Below are 16,202 nucleotides of genomic sequence, written 5' to 3'. Positions count from 1 at the left end.
CTCTTCAATGCTTACAGGCTTAGGGCATCAACCACCTCTCTAGGAAGCTTGTTCCAGTGTCTGACCACCCTCTTGGTGGCTGTGGGCAATGCAGGCTCTTGTCCCAGGATGGGGCAGGACCCATCCACCCCACATGGGGTAGCTGCTGCAGGCTGCAACCAGCCCTGTGATGAGCCTGTTGCTGTCAGACACCTCTTCTCTCTTCCCCAACCCACTGGTCCCACCATCTCCAGCCACCCCACATCACTGTGGTCCCCATGCCCCTAGCACTGCACCCCTGCCCCACGTGTCCATGCCCTCCCTCCCTCCCTCCTGGAGCATCTCCAACCAGCAGCGAGGGGAAAGGAAAAACCAGACAGCACACAGCTACAGGGAGGATTTTTTAAAGCCTGTGCTGGTTCCAGCTCACCAGGCCAGGACACAGGTGCCCCACATTACAAGTTCACAGCTCCTGGACACATGGTTTGTAATTCCTCACACAAGTGTGCCAGCAGGGCTAAGTGGCTTCAGTGGCCTCTGGAGCCAGTGCTGCTAGAGACTCTCATAACCGGAGGAATTTTTCTGGCAGCATATGACTGTGAGCAGGCAGAAGATGAGGATGAGCATGACAGCCAGCAAAACTGTGGCTGCTATCCAGTTGCTTCTCTGGAGCACTATGACTCTCTGGGGAGTCTCTGAGGGAATTATGTTGGTGAGATTGAGCATGTAGCCCAGAGTCCAGCCCATGTCTACATTAGCGACCTGTGCAGACAGAGAAGGAAGAGGGATGTGAAGGGCTGCAAAGTACCACACAAGCTGGAGAGCGAGAGAAGACCTTTGCTGTTGCACCCCCAGGTCCTGCTCCACAGCCACCATATCTGTGCACACCTCGGGCTGCAGATACCCCGTTAGTGAGATGAGCTGGGGAGACCATAAATTGCCCAGGGCAGATGTCCCAGCAAGTGCCTGTGAGCATAACTTAAGAGCTGCCCTGGGCACAGGCAGTGGACCGTGCTGCCCTGTTATCCCCTGCTCCCCCATCCAGGCAGGGCAGGGGCAGCAGCAGGGTGGGCACGAGCCATTTCACGTCACGAAGCATGGAAGCTGGGAGCTGCCGGGCACTTTCCTACCTGCGGGACAAAGTGGATGTTAAGCCATGTCATGTGGTTGAATTTGTAGCCTTGCAGGAGAAGGGCGAGGGTGTAGGAACTGGCTGCGCAGGCATCACGGAGGTGGGTCCTGTCCATGGTGGGGAACTCCTTCTGCACCTGCAGAGGTGAAATTGCTGGGGAGGGTCGCCAGCACCGAGCAGTGCTTGGTGCACCCACACTGCAGGGAAGAGCCCCGCAGTGCAGCTGGGAGCAAAGACCTGGGAATGCCCGCGCTTGGGGAGCAAGGAGGACCTGGGAGGCTGCAGGCTGCTCTCCCATCTCTCTCCCTGTCCAGAGATCTTTGTGCTCCTCCCAGCTCCCTCCAGCTGCCATCTGTGCAGCAGAGGATGGGCAGCAGATGAGCCCTCAGGCTGCCCAGCACCCAGGTGAAACATGGGCAGGGGCTGGCATCTCCTAAGCAGGATCTCACCTTCTCCCAGCTGCTGGTGCAGAACTGCCCAATGGTGGCATTGACCGAGGTCAGGGACTGCCCTCCAGTCAGGTTCAGAAAGTGAAAGTTGTGATAAAGCCCTGAAAAGGCCTGTAGGTGTTTAAGACCAAAGGCAGCAAGTTAGTGAAGCACCCAGGCCACTGCCACCCCCCCGCCCCTCCCTCTGGGTGCTCTGCAGGGGTCCCTAAGGCCACCGTTCAGCACCACAGGGTGATGCCTGCTGACCTGCTGGGAGGGAGCCCTGGGACTGCTCCCCACACCAGAAGAGACTGGTGCTGTGACAACAGAGGTCTGGGTCTGCCTGGCACGCTGGTAAGCACCCTGCTTGTCTCCATGCATCGGGCACATCCCAGCTTCCAGGGCTGACACTATTCAGACTTTTCTCCTACAGCAGTTTTCCTGGGGTCGTGGCCAGCCTCTGGTGCCCCAAAACCCCACACCCCCACCACAGCCGCAGGGACGGAGGGTCCTTACGAAGAACTGTCCCCGCACAGGCGGCTGATAAACCCCATTGAACCCGCACGTCCTGTTGGCCCCACAGCTGAAGTTGAAGAGTTTCTGGATGGCAGTGGTGCATGCTGCTGCGTCCCCTGTCCCCATCACCGTGAGGACCTGTGCAGGGCTGGGTGTGCTTGGTGCACGGACACAGGGACTGTTGTAGAGGTCTGCCGTGGTGATGTTCTCCCGGTATCCCTTGGGGTAGCAGGGGTGTGATATCTGCTGGGGAGACGGGCTGCCCTGGAGAGAGTGGGAGCTGTTAGCATCGCCCTGACACTGACGATGAGGATAGAAAGGAGAGAAACAGCCCACATATAGGGCCTGTTCCCACACTGAGATGCAGGAGACTAGCATGCTGGCCCCACCACCCATGGGATCTTGTCCACAGGGTGCAGGCACAGAATCGTGCAGACAAGCATGGCACAACCACGCTGTGGTCAGGGATCAGCTACAGTGATGTTTGTATGCCCAAGGCCTTGGGGGTTTACACCCTGTGCTAATCAAGGACCCATTTTGTCACCACTCTTCCTTTGTAGGTTCACCAGACTCCGGAGAGAGCCAAGGCTGAGAAGCCATGTAAGTAAAAACAAAACAGATGTTGATTTCTCTTTGCAATGTGCTCTGGATGTGGTGTTTTGCCCATTCCAACCAGCGTGAGCTGGCATTGAGCCCTCACCTCACAGCCAAGCTGTGGACACGAGGGTCCCCCTGTGCAGCAACACCACCACCCTTCACTCTCTCATGCCCAGCGCCTGCTGCTGAAGACCAGATTTCTACCCATAAACCCAATGTATTCGTTACCATACTGATGCTAAAAAATCTCACTGGGTCTTCCCCAACTTCCTGGCACCTAGCAGGCTCCCTCCTCCAGGCCTGGGTCCTTCCAGGCTGCTGTGACTGAGGCTGGGCTGACACAACCCCTCCATCAGGACAGGGATGGAGATCTGCTGGGCAAGATGGCCTTGGCACAGGGATCCCAGGCATCCACCATCCCAGCAGCGCCTGTGGTCAGGTGTCCTGCTTTGGGGTGTCCATCTCCATCTCGGCTCAGTCCTGCCCTCTGCTGTTGGGACACCCATGGGATGGCTCCTGGCATGGTGGCCCTGGTGTATCCACCACCCTCACTGGAGTTTGCACCAAGGCACCGAGCCCAGCAGCTGTCACACCCAGCGGGTGCTGCCTGCCCAACTCAGTGAGACTGGGGCTGTGGAGGAGCACAAGGCTGGAGGTGGTTACCTGGTGTAAGGATGCCATCAGCATCTTCAGGGCTTGATTTTGCCCGTAGCAGAGGTAGCTATGGGTATAAATGGAGTAGTTGGTCCCGTACAGCCTGAGGACGACTCTCATGCTGCTGTCATCTATGGTGGTCCCAGGAAGGAATGCGATCTGGGTTGAAGCCCCGCCGAGGTCCAGAGCTCCGACCACATCCTCTGCCGGCGGGTGGATCCACTTGCCTGTGAAGGAGCACTACCCAGCACCAGGAGTTACCCACAGGGACGGACCCAGCACCAGGAGTTACCCACAGGGACGGACCCAGCACAGGGCTACCACAGGCATATCAGCTTCCCAGCCCAGACCACAGGTGGTGGGACCTCCTCTGTGCTCTCCCCCAGCCCGCACCTTGACGAGTGTCTCCAGCAGGTAGTTGACAGTGATCCAGCCAAAGGAGCCCTCCTCGTTCCCCGTGAGGATCCGAGCTCCGCGGAAGTCCACAGGGTACTCGCCAATGGCCTTGGCAACCTCAGCTAAGACCTGCTCAGCCTTGGTGCTGTTCTGCTCCCTGCCCAGGGAAGGAGATAAATACCACACGGTGGAGGAGGCAATGGCTGGGGAGCTCTCAGCACAGGGCTAACAGCAAGAGGCTGCTGTCTTCTGCAAAGCATCAGGGCTGCTCAGAGACAGGGCAAAGCCACCAAATCCCTCACTGGTGTGTTGGAAGTCTCCCTAAAAATGCCGCCTGTGGGCTCTGCCTGAGCGTGTGGGAAGGTTAATGCAAATCTGGCACAGGAGGTTCATCCACCTCTGGGGCTGCTGCCAGGCTGGTGCTGGAGTGGGCTGGGAGGTTTCCCCGTGGGCACGGCGAGCGGCCTTCTTGGACACCCTGGCGGACTGCAGACTTGGGTGCTCTGCCCATCACCATGGCCCCCCCAGGCAGCAGCCCCCCACGCCCCCAGCCCCTTGTGCCACCAGGCCCCCGTCCCATCCCAGCCCTCTGCACCGGCTATGATGCAGAAATGCGTGGTGGGGAAGGGGTCGGACGTGTGCGGCTCCAGGCAGTGCCAGTACCTCAGCAGCCGCATGCCCGCTGTGGCCCCCAGGTAGGTGGGGGTCTCCCGCTGCTGCTCTGCCGGGATGATCTTCATGGCCTTGTCCAGGCAGGGCTTCAGGCTGGCTCCAGCCCCAGTGGCATTGTCTGCGTAGCTGGAGATGCCAGGTCCTGCAAGAGGGCACCCCGTGATGGAGCGAGCTCAGTGCCACCCAGGAGGGAGAGGACAGCAAGGGACATGTCCACCCATTCCCCAGGCCCAGGAGGCATCCTGGACCTCCTTGGCAATACCCAGAGATCCCAGTCACAGCCCAAAACTCCGCTGTGTTTGGTGCCGTACAGATACCAAAATGAAAACTGCTGACCCAAAGAACAGTTAGGAACTGCACACAAAACCCCATCTGAAACAGAGTAATGTTTAGGGACTTCTGCAGAGATTTTAGGAGGCCCTGTGGGAACATGAAGCCACACATTATGAAAGAAGCTGTGAAGAGATGTTGTGGGAAGAAGAGCCAAGGAAGCGGTTGCATGGGAGAAGGAGCAAACTCTGCACCTCCAGCATCCCAAGCTGTGAGTTGATGCACAACCACCAGCTGCAAGACTGGAGTGGCTCCAGCAACCATGCTAACTAGGGGCCAAAGTCCTTACACATCTCTGGATCCCCCAATTACTGTAGGGCACCCTAAGGTGCAAACTATCCCCCCTAACACTTTACTTTCACTCTTCCACCAGGCAATCTCCCTTTGGCCCAGTGCAGGCTGAAAGACTCAGGTCACCGACGATGCTGTGAGAGTCTGGGACAGGGATCCAGTAGGCTGGGAGAGAGGGATGGACACGTGCCAGCACACTCACCAGATACAGTGCAGGACTCCACCTGGGAGACGATGCCAGTGCTGTTCTCCTTGTCTGTGGGCCACCGGTAGATGTAGAGAGCCGTGTGCGTGGAGCCAGCGTCAAACACCAGACCGTACTGGGGGAGGAAGAGGGGACGCGGGGTCACAGCACACTTGGGGCTGCACCAGGTGCCACGGGGGTTTCCGAGAGCTTCTGGTCTCCCTTCCCATGCGTGAACACGAGCAGCACAGGTCTGCCCATCCAACCTCCCTTTAGCAGCCCCACTCAATATCTAGCACCCCTGATTTAGCCATTCAAGGGAGTTACAGCTCAGAAAGGGAAGGCATGCAGGTCAGCAGGGTGATTTGCAGAGCAGGGAGGCATCCAGGCACGTCCCAAAGAGCTCAGGCTGCCAAAGCTGCTCCCAGACCTTCAGGAGTGGCAAATCTCACAAACCCTGACTGTTTTTTTAACTGTCTGCAAAAGCCAGCAGAAAGCAACAGGTGGGAGAGATGTAAACCCACCATGTGCTCTGGATGTCTGAAAACAGAGAAGAGAAAGTGTCTGGGGTAGAAAATGGAGCAGCCTCAGGAGGAGGGCTGCTCTTCTCTCTCCCTTCCTTGGTTCCTTGGACTGTGGTTTTGGGGAGGGTGGTTGATCCACCCAGTGCTACCTTGATTAGGTTAAGCCCAGCAAAGCTTGGCTGGTTACGGGAAGACTTGCAAGCGGAGAGGAAAGCAGGACTGATGGAAGGATGAGAGGTGGGAAGGGGCCGGTGGTCATTCCTGGGCTCCCCCAACACCCACCGGGCACCTACTTTGCTCCTCGTAGGAAGGGCAGCGTCCTTCGCCAGGGTCAGGACCAGGAGGAAGACGGCCACCCCCAGCACTCCCAGCACGGCTGCCGAGCTCCAGCCCACCGCCCTGAGCAGGCGCGTCTGCATCCCGGCACCGGGCTGTGGGGACGGATGGTCTTCGCAAGGGCAGCCCCAACCCCCCTGCCCCATCTCTCCAGCTCCTCCCCGGCTCCCCTTCTCCCGGCAGCTCAGGAACCGCACATCCCCTGAATGACACCCTGGGACGTGGAGCAGCCGGGTGTGGAGACCGTGAACCTGTCCCTCGGCTGGCAGCAGAGCAGCGACCTGGCACGAGCGGGGCCGAACCCGGGCGGCCGCCTGCCGGGAGCTCCCATCCCGGGGAAGGGCGACGGCCGCCTGCTGCCCAGCCCCCGGGGACCGGGCGGCCGGGGTCCCGGCCGGCCCCCGCCGTACCTGTGCTGGGAGCACCCCTCCTCCCTCGGGCGTAGATGCGCCGAGCCGGACCGAGCCCCTCGCTCCCTCTGCCTAGCCCCCCGGGCGCGGCCTCAGGGCGGCCCTGCCCGCCCTGCCTGCGCAGCTCCGCCTGCACCCGGCCCGGGGGAGCGGTGCAAAGCGAAAGCGAGGCCCGCGCTGGCCTCGGACGTCCGGGTTGATTCCCCGGCCAGGCCGGGCCGGGAGCTTGGCGTGGGGAGCGGGGTGGCTCAGCGGCAGCCGCTGCCCGCACTGGGGCAGCAGCCCGGCCTGCCTGCACCTCTGCCTGCACTGCCCATGGGGACGGGTCCCCGGCCGTGGGGACAGGTGGGTCCCACGTGGATGGCTGTGGGCGGGGGTCCCTGGCCGTGGGGACAGGTCCCTGGCTGCGGGGACAGGTCTCCACCTGCCACGTCCCTCCTGTTCGTGTCCTAAGCCCCTCTGCCAGCCTGCCTCTGCCTGCAATGGGGCACAGCAGAGCCAGGCAATGGGGCAGCGTGGGGCACAGCAGAGCCAGGTGACAGCAGGGCAGGCTTGGCCCGTGCTTTACCTTGCGGTGTGTTTATGCAGCAGGTCTGGGGCAGGGATGTCTGTGGGGCTCCCAGACCTCAGCCACTGCCCTCCTCTCAGGGCCAGCCTGCTCACAGGCTCCCCGCAGGGGCAGAGGCACAGGCTGGGCTCGTCATGAGTTTCGTGGGGAGCTGGCCCCCTGCTGAACCCACGCTGAGCAGTGCAGGCACCCACACCACCCCCATGGGAGGAGATCTCCCAGGCGGACCCGCTCCTCCAGCAGCTAAGTGGTTAATGCCAGATGCTATTTCCACCCCAGCTCTCCAGCCTCAGCCCTGCTGCCTCCTGAACAAGCACTCTCCTGGGCAGGTTTCTGGTCCAGGGCCAAGGGGAGGGCCATACCGGGGACTTGGGGCAGCCTTTGTCCCAGGACCGGGGCTCTGCACTCCAGGTACGCGCTGACACCGGAGCGAGCGTGGTGGTACTGGGAGCCAGCAGCAGCTTGGGTGAGCCGCAGGCAGGGTTGGGGGCCGGGGTACCCCTCGATGGAGCTGTGCTTGGAGGGGCAGTGGTGGGCTCGGCCCTGGGTGCACACTGGCCAGCAGTGGAGCTGGGTGCTGGGGATAAACATGCTCTGCGGGCCAGAGGGGCAGGTGGAAGAGGGCTGGGGTGGCTGCTCACTGCATGAGGTGCCCATGGTGCAGGGGGCAGAAGGGCATGGAGGGCACCGCTGAGCCCCAGCACTGATGGGAGGCAGGGGACCACTCTGCCTGGCAAAGATGCTCCTGGCATGCATGTTCACCCTCTTTCTTATAAACTTAAAAGCCTTTTTGACTTTCAAATCCCAAATGTGCACAGTGCAGAAGTCAGCTTTCCATTTTCCTGAGCAACAGACAGTTTCAATCCAGCAGTGCCTCTGAGCCTTTCCTCCTGAAAGTTGAGGCCCCACTCCCTCCACCCAAGGGTTGATGCAAGGTGAGGGACGTCCCGTGGGTGTTTGTAGAGCACATTGTTGTGCACAAACAAGTGCAGCAACAGCCCAAGCACTGTGCACAGCTGTGAACTTTCCACGCATTGAAATGGCTGGGCATTGCTCCTTGCGGCACTGTACAGCAACTTCAGCTCTGGAGGCATCACCACCACCTTCCCGTCCCTGCTGCTTGACTGAACTTGCCATGTACGGTAGCGGGTATCAGTGCCGGCCAGCCCTGAGGTGCCACAGAAAGGCTGGGCAAATCGGTCAGCTTCTCGCACACCTCACCTTGTTTTCCACCCACTGGGCTCCCTCACCATGCCCTGCTCTCCTTCCTGGGCCTTGCTGTGCTGCCTTTGGATGTTTCCTCCTGCCCAGTTGAAATGGAAATCAGTCCCTACGAGAGCAGGTGAAGCCCATTTCCCACCCGCTCCTGCATGCAGGACGGTGCAATTTATCACTGTTTCATATCCTTCCATTGCACAGATTTTTCCAGGATGTAGGCTGGGCTGGGGACTTTTGCCATTGCTGTGTTACCTGGAGCAGGGGAATCGCATCCCAGCGACACAGTTTTATCTGGGCAAACTCTAGCAGGGCTGATAGGACTGGAGACGTGACAATGCTGGGATTCATCAGCTGCTTCCCTATGATTTCATCTGGCCATCATACAGGGGAGGGTTCCTGGCTGTAGGATAAAGTCTGATAAGGATTTCCTGTAGTCCCATGTCCCATGATATGGGCCAGAACAGCTGCTATCCGTCATTATACATCTCATGCCACATATGCACTTGCAGGAGAATTGCCAAGTGGCAGCTTCCAGGTGCCACCCTAAAGCACTGGTTGGGTTAAACTGCTTCTCTAGGCTGTGTCCAGGGCTTTTGGGACATCCACTGCTCAGCTGGAGTCTGGCTTGCAGCCTAACGCCATGGATGGAGGTCAGCCTGGCTCCCCGCAGGCATGCTGCCTGGGCGGCTGGTGGCATGGAACCAGGCAGTGCAGGAGAAGGAGGGAGAGCTGTGCATTTAGAAAAGCACATCTGGACCACCTGTGGGGTGCTGAGCATGTGAACATATCAGCCTCTGTGTGCTGAGGCTGTTGCAGAGAACCAGAGCCTTTGGCTTTTGCTTCTCCACGGCAATTTCTTACTGATGCCTCAGAGCTGATTCTGCCAGGACCTGAGCTCTGGCCGGAGGAGCGGGCAGCACAGGACCTGCTCCATTCCCCACTGGCCTTGCCTGCCTGTGCAATGCTATTGCTGTCAGCATGCCAGTTTGGCTCCGGGGCTGTGTGTGCCCAGACCAGTGGGAGCTTTCTGCCTCTGCCCTTCTGCCTGCCCTTGGGGCTGCAGGAGAGGCTTGGAGATCACCTGCAGGCAAGGACACCATCCCTGCGTGTCTGCTTACCTGCTGTGGCATCACCAAGAGCTGAGGAGAGCTGGGCCAGGCGGGAGGCATGTGGCTGGACATGCTCTTCCCCTGCCTGGAGCAGAGAGGACCCTCTCAGGGACAGTCTGGGCCTGTTGGGCAACAGACATGACTTGATGGTACCAAGTCTTGTGGGATGGGTTTTGTGAGGGTGAAGGGTATGATGGCAGCATGTGAGTGACAGAGAGATGTGGCTCTGCACCCTGGAGGGGATGGCGACACTGGGAACCTGCCAGGGCATGGTCCTGCTCCCAGTCTAGGACTCCTGTTAGCCACTGCCATGCTTCCCCAAGTGATGCTGCTGAGAAAGGAGATGCTGACCTGCCAGCCCACTGGTAGTTTGAGCAAGGCAGAGGGATGGGGTCCAGGCTGCGTGCAGAGGACCTGAAGGGCTGCAGTTGAGAAGGCAGGGCTGAAAAAGCCGTGCTGAAAATCCCTCAGGGAGGGAGTGCTCAGAGGAGAGGGTGTCCCAGCCCCAAGACTGCCAAGAGCTTCCCATAAGGTCAGCCATGCACAACAGAATGGCTTCAAGCCCTTGTTAGGGAAGGGGAAAGTCCTATCTTGACAGGTCCCATATCCATCCATGAGATCTGCATTTCAAAACTGGCCTTGCAAATGCAGAGGTGTGAACTGGGGGTTGGGGCTATTCTTGCAGGTTGAAGGAGGAATGGACTACAAAGCCAAGGCTGTTGCAGGTCTCCTGGCAGCCACCTGTGTCTTCAGCATCATTGCCCTCATTCTGAGTGTCGTGAATGTGAAGGATGTGTTTCTGCCTCCCAGCACCAAGGTAGGGTCCTTGGGAGGAGTGCATCTGCCCGCTTTCGCCTGGCTGCTGGCTGCCCCTTTGGTATAGGATTTTCCCCAGGTTTCAGGCAGGTTGTGCTGTTTGTCACTGAGGTGGGGACAACCTCCCACGCAGGCTGGCATGCCGGGTGGGTCTGGCAGAGTTTGGTCACTGTGACTGGCCCTACAGCACATACAGCCTTTTCATCACAGAGCATTGCCAGCTCAAAGGGCTTGTGATCGAGCCTTGTCCTTGACACAGCTGGTGACTGCAAAGCCGCAGGGCTTTCCCTGCTCTGGTGACACGCTTTGTTTGGCCACTCAAGGTTCCCCTGCCCACCAGGAGCTCTGCAGGCTCTCCTGGAGCTCCGCTTGCTCTGCAGCAGGTGAAGCTTGTCTGCAAGTCCTGACACCCCACGTCCCCTCTGCCTCCCCCAGTACGGTCTGGTGTTTGATGCGGGCTCCACACACACGGCTCTCTACATCTACCAGTGGCCTGCAGACAAGGAGAATGGCACTGGCATCGTCTCCCAGGTGGAAGCCTGCACTGTGTCTGGTGAGTGTGCTGGGACACGTCCATCCCTCTCCCCTGTCCCTGCTCAGCTGGGGAGCACTGGGGCTGGCTGGCCCTGGTGCTTCCCAGGGTGGCTGTCCCACCACACCAAGACGAGTTGGCTTGTTCATGCCAGGTGTAGTAAATGGTAAATGCCCCAAAAGGCATTTATTGATTGGGCATTTATAAATATGCAAAGGGGCATTTATTCCTATTGCAAAGGTGCTGTCGGGCTTTGGCACAAGGACTGGTGTCTCTGGAGGAAAGGACCAGGCTAGCAAGAGGAGGCAGCGCCAGCTCAATAGTACATGCAGCTGGGCTGGGACTGGCAGAGGCTACCAGGCCAGGGCAGAGGTGCCTGGGCAGGGGCTGGGAGGGCTCAGAGCTTGCCTCTACCTCAAATCCAGGCTCTGCATCGGTGGCATGGCAGTTACTGGTTAACTGTAAAGGTCTGGCAGAGGGCAAAGTATAAGGGAGAGGGTGTGTGGGCTAATGGCAATAACGGTGTACTAAGCCTGGGAGAAGGTAAATAGTGATATTTCCACCCCAGAGCCTGTCCCTACCCACTGCAGGACCATGCTGGGTGCTCAGATCAGGCGCCAGCCCCTAAAAATAGGAACTCAAACAAGCGGTGCAGAGGGCACCTCTGCATGTGCGTATCAGCTTTGCACGCCCTCCCAGCAGGACAAATAAGAGCCTGCCCCTGCCCCAGGGAAATAAGAAACTGCTCTGTTTGTCAGAGTCCTGCGGGACCATCTGGCTGCCTTCGGGCAGTTTGTCCTCCCTGGGATTAAGCATGCTCAGCATCACAAGACTGAAACTGCAGCCATCCCCCGCCATCCAGTGCAGGAGCTTGCCACCTGCTCCTGCAGCGTGGCGTGGCTGTGGCCATGGCTGTAGCGTGCGTGCTGCCTTCAGGCAGGTCAGCCCTGAGCACTGCCCTTCCAAGGACACCCTTGGCAAGGGCACAACTAACCTGGGTATGCGGGAAAAAAACCCTGGGGGCTTTCTGGGTGGACATGTCCCTTGCTGTCCTCTCCCTCCTGGGTGGCACTGAGCTCGCTCCATCACGGGGTGCCCTCTTGCAGGACCTGGCATCTCCAGCTACGCAGACAATGCCACTGGGGCTGGAGCCAGCCTGAAGCACTGCCTGGACAAGGCCATGAAGATCATCCCAGCAGAGCAGCAGCGGGAGACCCCCACCTACCTGGGGGCCACAGCGGGCATGCGGCTGCTGAGGTACTGGCACTGCCTGGAGCCGCACACGTCCGACCCCTTCCCCACCACGCATTTCTGCATCATAGCCGGTGCAGAGGGCTGGGATGGGACGGGGGCCTGGTGGCACAAGGGGCTGGGGGCGTGGGGGGCTGCTGCCTGGGGGGGCCATGGTGATGGGCAGAGCACCCAAGTCTGCAGTCCGCCAGGGTGTCCAAGAAGGCCGCTCGCCGTGCCCACGGGGAAACCTCCCAGCCCACTCCAGCACCAGCCTGGCAGCAGCCCCAGAGGTGGATGAACCTCCTGTGCCAGATTTGCATTAACCTTCCCACACGCTCAGGCAGAGCCCACAGGCGGCATTTTTAGGGAGACTTCCAACACACCAGTGAGGGATTTGGTGGCTTTGCCCTGTCTCTGAGCAGCCCTGATGCTTTGCAGAAGACAGCAGCCTCTTGCTGTTAGCCCTGTGCTGAAAGCTCCCCAGCCATTGCCTCCTCCACCGTGTGGTATTTATCTCCTTCCCTGGGCAGGGAGCAGAACAGCACCAAGGCTGAGCAGGTCTTAGCTGAGGTTGCCAAGGCCATTGGCGAGTACCCTGTGGACTTCCGCGGAGCTCGGATCCTCACGGGGAACGAGGAGGGCTCCTTTGGCTGGATCACTGTCAACTACCTGCTGGAGACGCTCGTCAAGGTGTGAGCTGGGGGAGAGGGCAGAGGTGGGGTGAGCAGTATATATATCCCTGTTTAAGCTACAGCCAGGTTTCTTTATTCCCAGAGGAGAGAAAAGTGTAGTTTTAGGGCAGTAGTCATCCAAATAAATGTAGCCTGTGGTTGTGGACTGCAGATTCAACTCCACTGATGCGATTAACAGAATCAAGGGTCTCTGTGTCCAGCTCAGCCTGGCCCTGTGGTCTCCACTTGCATATGGGTCGATTTTGGTAACACAGGGATGCAGCAATATCAGAACCCACATGAAAGTGTTACTCTTTCCCTCCTCAAAGTCTCTGGATCCCAGCTGATGTGCAGCAGCCAAGGGGCCAGACCTCAGTGCTACACAGATGTCTATGTGGGGCAAGGAGGACATAGGCAGGAAGGGGTTAAACAGGGAGACAGGACATGGAAGGTCCCTCAGCGGCTTCTGAGCCCACAAAACCTTGAGGGAAGGGATGAGGACTGTGACTCCCTCCAGTTCAGACTAACGATTGTGGTCTTATTGGGCCAGTTTTCCTTTGCAGAGAAATGGGAACATCCACAGGACACTGAAGTTCTCGGAGCTCTGGACCTTGGAGGCGCATCGACACAAATAACCTTCCAGCCTGAAGTCACCATTGAGGACAAGAACACGTCTGTCTTCTTCAGGCTGTACGGCACCAACTACTCACTCTACACCCACAGCTACCTCTGCTACGGGCAGACACAGGCCTTGAAGATGCTGCTGGCAGCTCTCCACCAGGTACCGCAGCCACTGGTCACCAGGATCTGCTGAACCATTGCCATGAAAAATGTCTCCCAGAAATTTTGGGCATGCCTTAGGAAAAAGTGTTAGGGAATTGGGAATTTTCACAAATTAAAAAAACCTGGAAGAGTCTTAGATTTTATCTACCAAACCAAAAAATTCTCTCATTTGGGTGGAAGGTGGTGGTGGTTCCCTGCCAGGGCTTCCTTCTCCCCAGGCCTTGACATGTAATGGCATTTTTCAACCTTTCCCAAGCCAAGCCGTATCCTTACATTCTTCCCTGTCCCCATTTACTCACCATTCCTCAATTTCTGCCCAGAGAGAGGATTCCCAACATACCTCCAGCACACCGCTTCACTGCTAAGCACTGGCCTCCTGTCTTACCTCAAACAGAGCGCTGTGGGAGACAGAGATGCTCAGGAAGCATGCAGGTGGGATGCATCTTTGGTCCTTTCTGGGCTAGGGCCTGCAAGATGCAGTGGGGACAGAGTGAGTGCCAAGAGCAACAAGCTCTCCGTGCAGGCAGAGAGCACACGCTGCCCTCGGGAGCAGGTTGCCACCCCCACGGGGAGGCACAGGCTGGCAGTAGCTTCGCCAGCCCAGCATGGCTCAGTGGTGGGGCCGACAGCAGGACCAGCAGAAGCTGTGGGCAGGTTAGTCATGCAAAGGATGGATCCTGCTTCTCCTCAAATCTTCCTAGGGTCCAGATCCTGCTTTTTGGGAATGTCTAAGCACAGGATGGGCTGTGGGGTAGGGTCTCACTGGCATCCCACACCAAGCCTCACTAATGGCTCCTGCTCCCTCTAGGGCAGCCCGTCTCTCCAGCAGATATCACACCCCTGCTACCCCAAGGGATACCGGGAGAACATCACCACGGCAGACCTCTACAACAGTCCCTGTGTCCGTGCACCAAGCACACCCAGCCCTGCACAGGTCCTCACGGTGATGGGGACAGGGGACGCAGCAGCATGCACCACTGCCATCCAGAAACTCTTCAACTTCAGCTGTGGGGCCAACAGGACGTGCGGGTTCAATGGGGTTTATCAGCCGCCTGTGCGGGGACAGTTCTTCGTAAGGACCTTCCGTCCCTGCAGCTGTGGTGGGGGAGGACAGAGGGTGGGAGTCTCCTCTGCCACTGGTGGTGGGAATGGGTGGGGAGAGAGGAGACCCCAGAGCTGGTCCCATCTGCAAACCTCTTCTCCTATGCTGGGAGGTGGCTTCTGCCTCCTGCAATGTCCCAGCCGTCCCCAAGGGAAATGGGAAGATCTTGTCCCAAGGAGCAAGTCTGAGCTAGCTCAGAGTGCAAGCAGCAGCCCCAGGGCTTGTCAACCAGCTCCAAGACTTTCTGGTAGACCATCAAGGGTGCTGGATGCAGAACCCTGGGAATTACATGGGACTCTGTCCCCAGGCAAGAGGGGCCCTGGGTCTTTTTTTTGGGTGAGGAAGGAGATGTAGTTTTTACCATCTCCCCTTATCTCCCAGGCCTTCGCTGGGTTCTACTACACCTTCCACTTCCTGAACCTGACAAGCAAGCAGTCTCTAAATGACATCAACTCCACGATCCAGACCTTCTGCCAGAAGAACTGGACAGAGGTGAGAGCCCTGTGAAGGACAGCAAGGAGCCCTGTGCTTGTCCTGTCCCAAATCTCTGCCCAGGAAGCATGCATCCTGCTGTTCCCTGGGCTAGGGAGGGTTTCTGAGCATCTGTTTCATTCCCTGTTACACCGTGTCACCCAATGGCCCCACAGCTGGTGGAGAACTTTCCGCAGGAGAAGGGGTACCTACACACATACTGCTCCGTGGGGATTTACATCTTGACGTTGCTGCTCGATGGCTACAAGTTCAATGAGCACACATGGAGCAGCATCCACTTCAGCCAGCAGGTAAATGCCCTGTGGGACACTGGGAGCAGGCAGGCAGCTGCAGCCGCATCCTTGCCTTGGCCCGAAGACACATGCAGGAGCGACATCCCTGGAGTCCCCTGCGCCAGAAATGTGTCCCCATCTCATGGCTGCTACCCAGTGATCCCAGCACAGCTTCACTCTTTCTTACCTGCCCCCAAACCTCTGACACCAGTTTGTTTCTCACTTACTCTGGTGTGAACATAACCTAATTTTAAGAGGGTCAGAGAAGTGCAGAGCAGGATTTGGCCACTTTGGTCTCTGATGTTGGGCAGAATTGACTTGAGCATCAGAGAGGTGATGGTGGCCCCATGATACATTTGAACCAGAATATGACCAAATTTGAAGGGTCATGGAGGAGGAAAGCTCCGATCCAAAATCATGTGCAGGTTACAGAGGCACATCAGGACCAGAGCAGTAATCCATGTTCAGCTGCCCTTTAGCCCTTGGGAAGAGGGGACAGGAAAGCTCCCTGTGTAACTGGTGCTGGTAAGATCAGGTTCACCACAGCCAGGTCCACATGTGAAATCACAGCTGGGGCAGCTCATGGGAGAGGTGCCTGTCAGTCCCTTGCACTGAAGCTACTGGTGACTGGGAGAGGCACTTTTGGATGATCTCTGCTTTCTCACCTCAGGCAGCAAACACAGACATCGGATGGACACTGGGCTTCATGCTGAACTTCACCAACATGATCCCCACAGAGGCTCTGGAACATGTCAAGGGGCACCAGCCTGGTCTGTGGGCAGGTGCCATCTCTTTCATTGTGCTGGCCATAGTGGCAGGCCTGGTGGCTGTTTTCCTCCAGTGTTTCTGGAAAACCAAGTAGCTCCCAGCCTCCTGACTAGAGGAATCCTGCCCACTAAACTAGGCAGGGAAGTGGTGCAAAAGAAGGTGGAAGGGGGAGAAGAACGAGGGCATTAG

The 16,202-nt window shown here is 58.2% G+C and overlaps 2 protein-coding genes across 4 annotated transcripts; one reads left to right on the top strand and one right to left on the bottom strand.

Annotated features, from left to right (window-relative positions):
- Positions 1-367: 367 nt before the first annotated feature.
- LOC142043670 (ectonucleoside triphosphate diphosphohydrolase 8-like) lies at positions 368-6,713 on the bottom strand. Of its 3 annotated transcripts, XM_075055101.1 has the most exons (11): positions 6,450-6,710; positions 5,997-6,134; positions 5,198-5,315; positions 4,366-4,516; positions 3,700-3,859; positions 3,316-3,546; positions 2,056-2,319; positions 1,561-1,671; positions 1,383-1,463; positions 1,110-1,247; positions 368-741 (listed from the first exon to the last, which is right to left on the bottom strand). In XM_075055101.1, exons 2-11 carry the CDS (start codon positions 6,120-6,122, stop codon positions 532-534), a joined length of 1,590 nt encoding a protein of 529 aa, XP_074911202.1. In that variant the 5' UTR covers positions 6,123-6,134; positions 6,450-6,710; the 3' UTR covers positions 368-531. The 3 variants fall into 3 exon arrangements, with proteins under 3 accessions (XP_074911202.1, XP_074911201.1, XP_074911203.1); XM_075055100.1 differs by having other exon boundaries at positions 1,110-1,463; positions 6,450-6,713; XM_075055102.1 differs by lacking the exon at positions 1,383-1,463 and having other exon boundaries at positions 6,450-6,705.
- ENTPD8 (ectonucleoside triphosphate diphosphohydrolase 8) lies at positions 2,637-16,191 on the top strand. The gene is made up of 10 exons (XM_075055104.1): positions 2,637-2,655; positions 10,030-10,161; positions 10,596-10,713; positions 11,799-11,949; positions 12,456-12,615; positions 13,147-13,377; positions 14,188-14,451; positions 14,863-14,973; positions 15,129-15,263; positions 15,916-16,191. Exons 2-10 carry the CDS (start codon positions 10,042-10,044, stop codon positions 16,105-16,107), a joined length of 1,482 nt encoding a protein of 493 aa, XP_074911205.1. The 5' UTR covers positions 2,637-2,655; positions 10,030-10,041; the 3' UTR covers positions 16,108-16,191.
- The last annotated feature ends 11 nt before the right edge of the window (positions 16,192-16,202 follow it).

Source organism: Buteo buteo, chromosome 23, assembly GCF_964188355.1.
Source record: "Buteo buteo chromosome 23, bButBut1.hap1.1, whole genome shotgun sequence".
Taxonomy (NCBI): domain Eukaryota; kingdom Metazoa; phylum Chordata; class Aves; order Accipitriformes; family Accipitridae; genus Buteo; species Buteo buteo.
This window is presented reverse-complemented; position numbering and strand designations above follow the sequence as displayed.

Coding starts and splice junctions, on each gene's coding strand:
- ENTPD8 (XM_075055104.1), top strand. CDS start 10,042: ATGGACTACAAAGCCAAGGCTGTTGCAGGTCTCCTGGCAGCCACCTGT. Junction 14,452..14,862: donor CTGTGCGGGGACAGTTCTTC/GTAAGGACCTTC, acceptor CTTATCTCCCAG/GCCTTCGCTGGGTTCTACTA. Junction 14,974..15,128: donor GCCAGAAGAACTGGACAGAG/GTGAGAGCCCTG, acceptor ATGGCCCCACAG/CTGGTGGAGAACTTTCCGCA.
- LOC142043670 (XM_075055100.1), bottom strand. CDS start 6,122: ATGCAGACGCGCCTGCTCAGGGCGGTGGGCTGGAGCTCGGCAGCCGTG. Junction 5,316..5,996: donor CCCTTCCTACGAGGAGCAAA/GTAGGTGCCCGG, acceptor TTCCTCCCCCAG/TACGGTCTGGTGTTTGACGC. Junction 2,320..3,315: donor TGATGGCATCCTTACACCAG/GTAACCACCTCC, acceptor CACTCTCTCCAG/GGCAGCCCGTCTCCCCAGCA.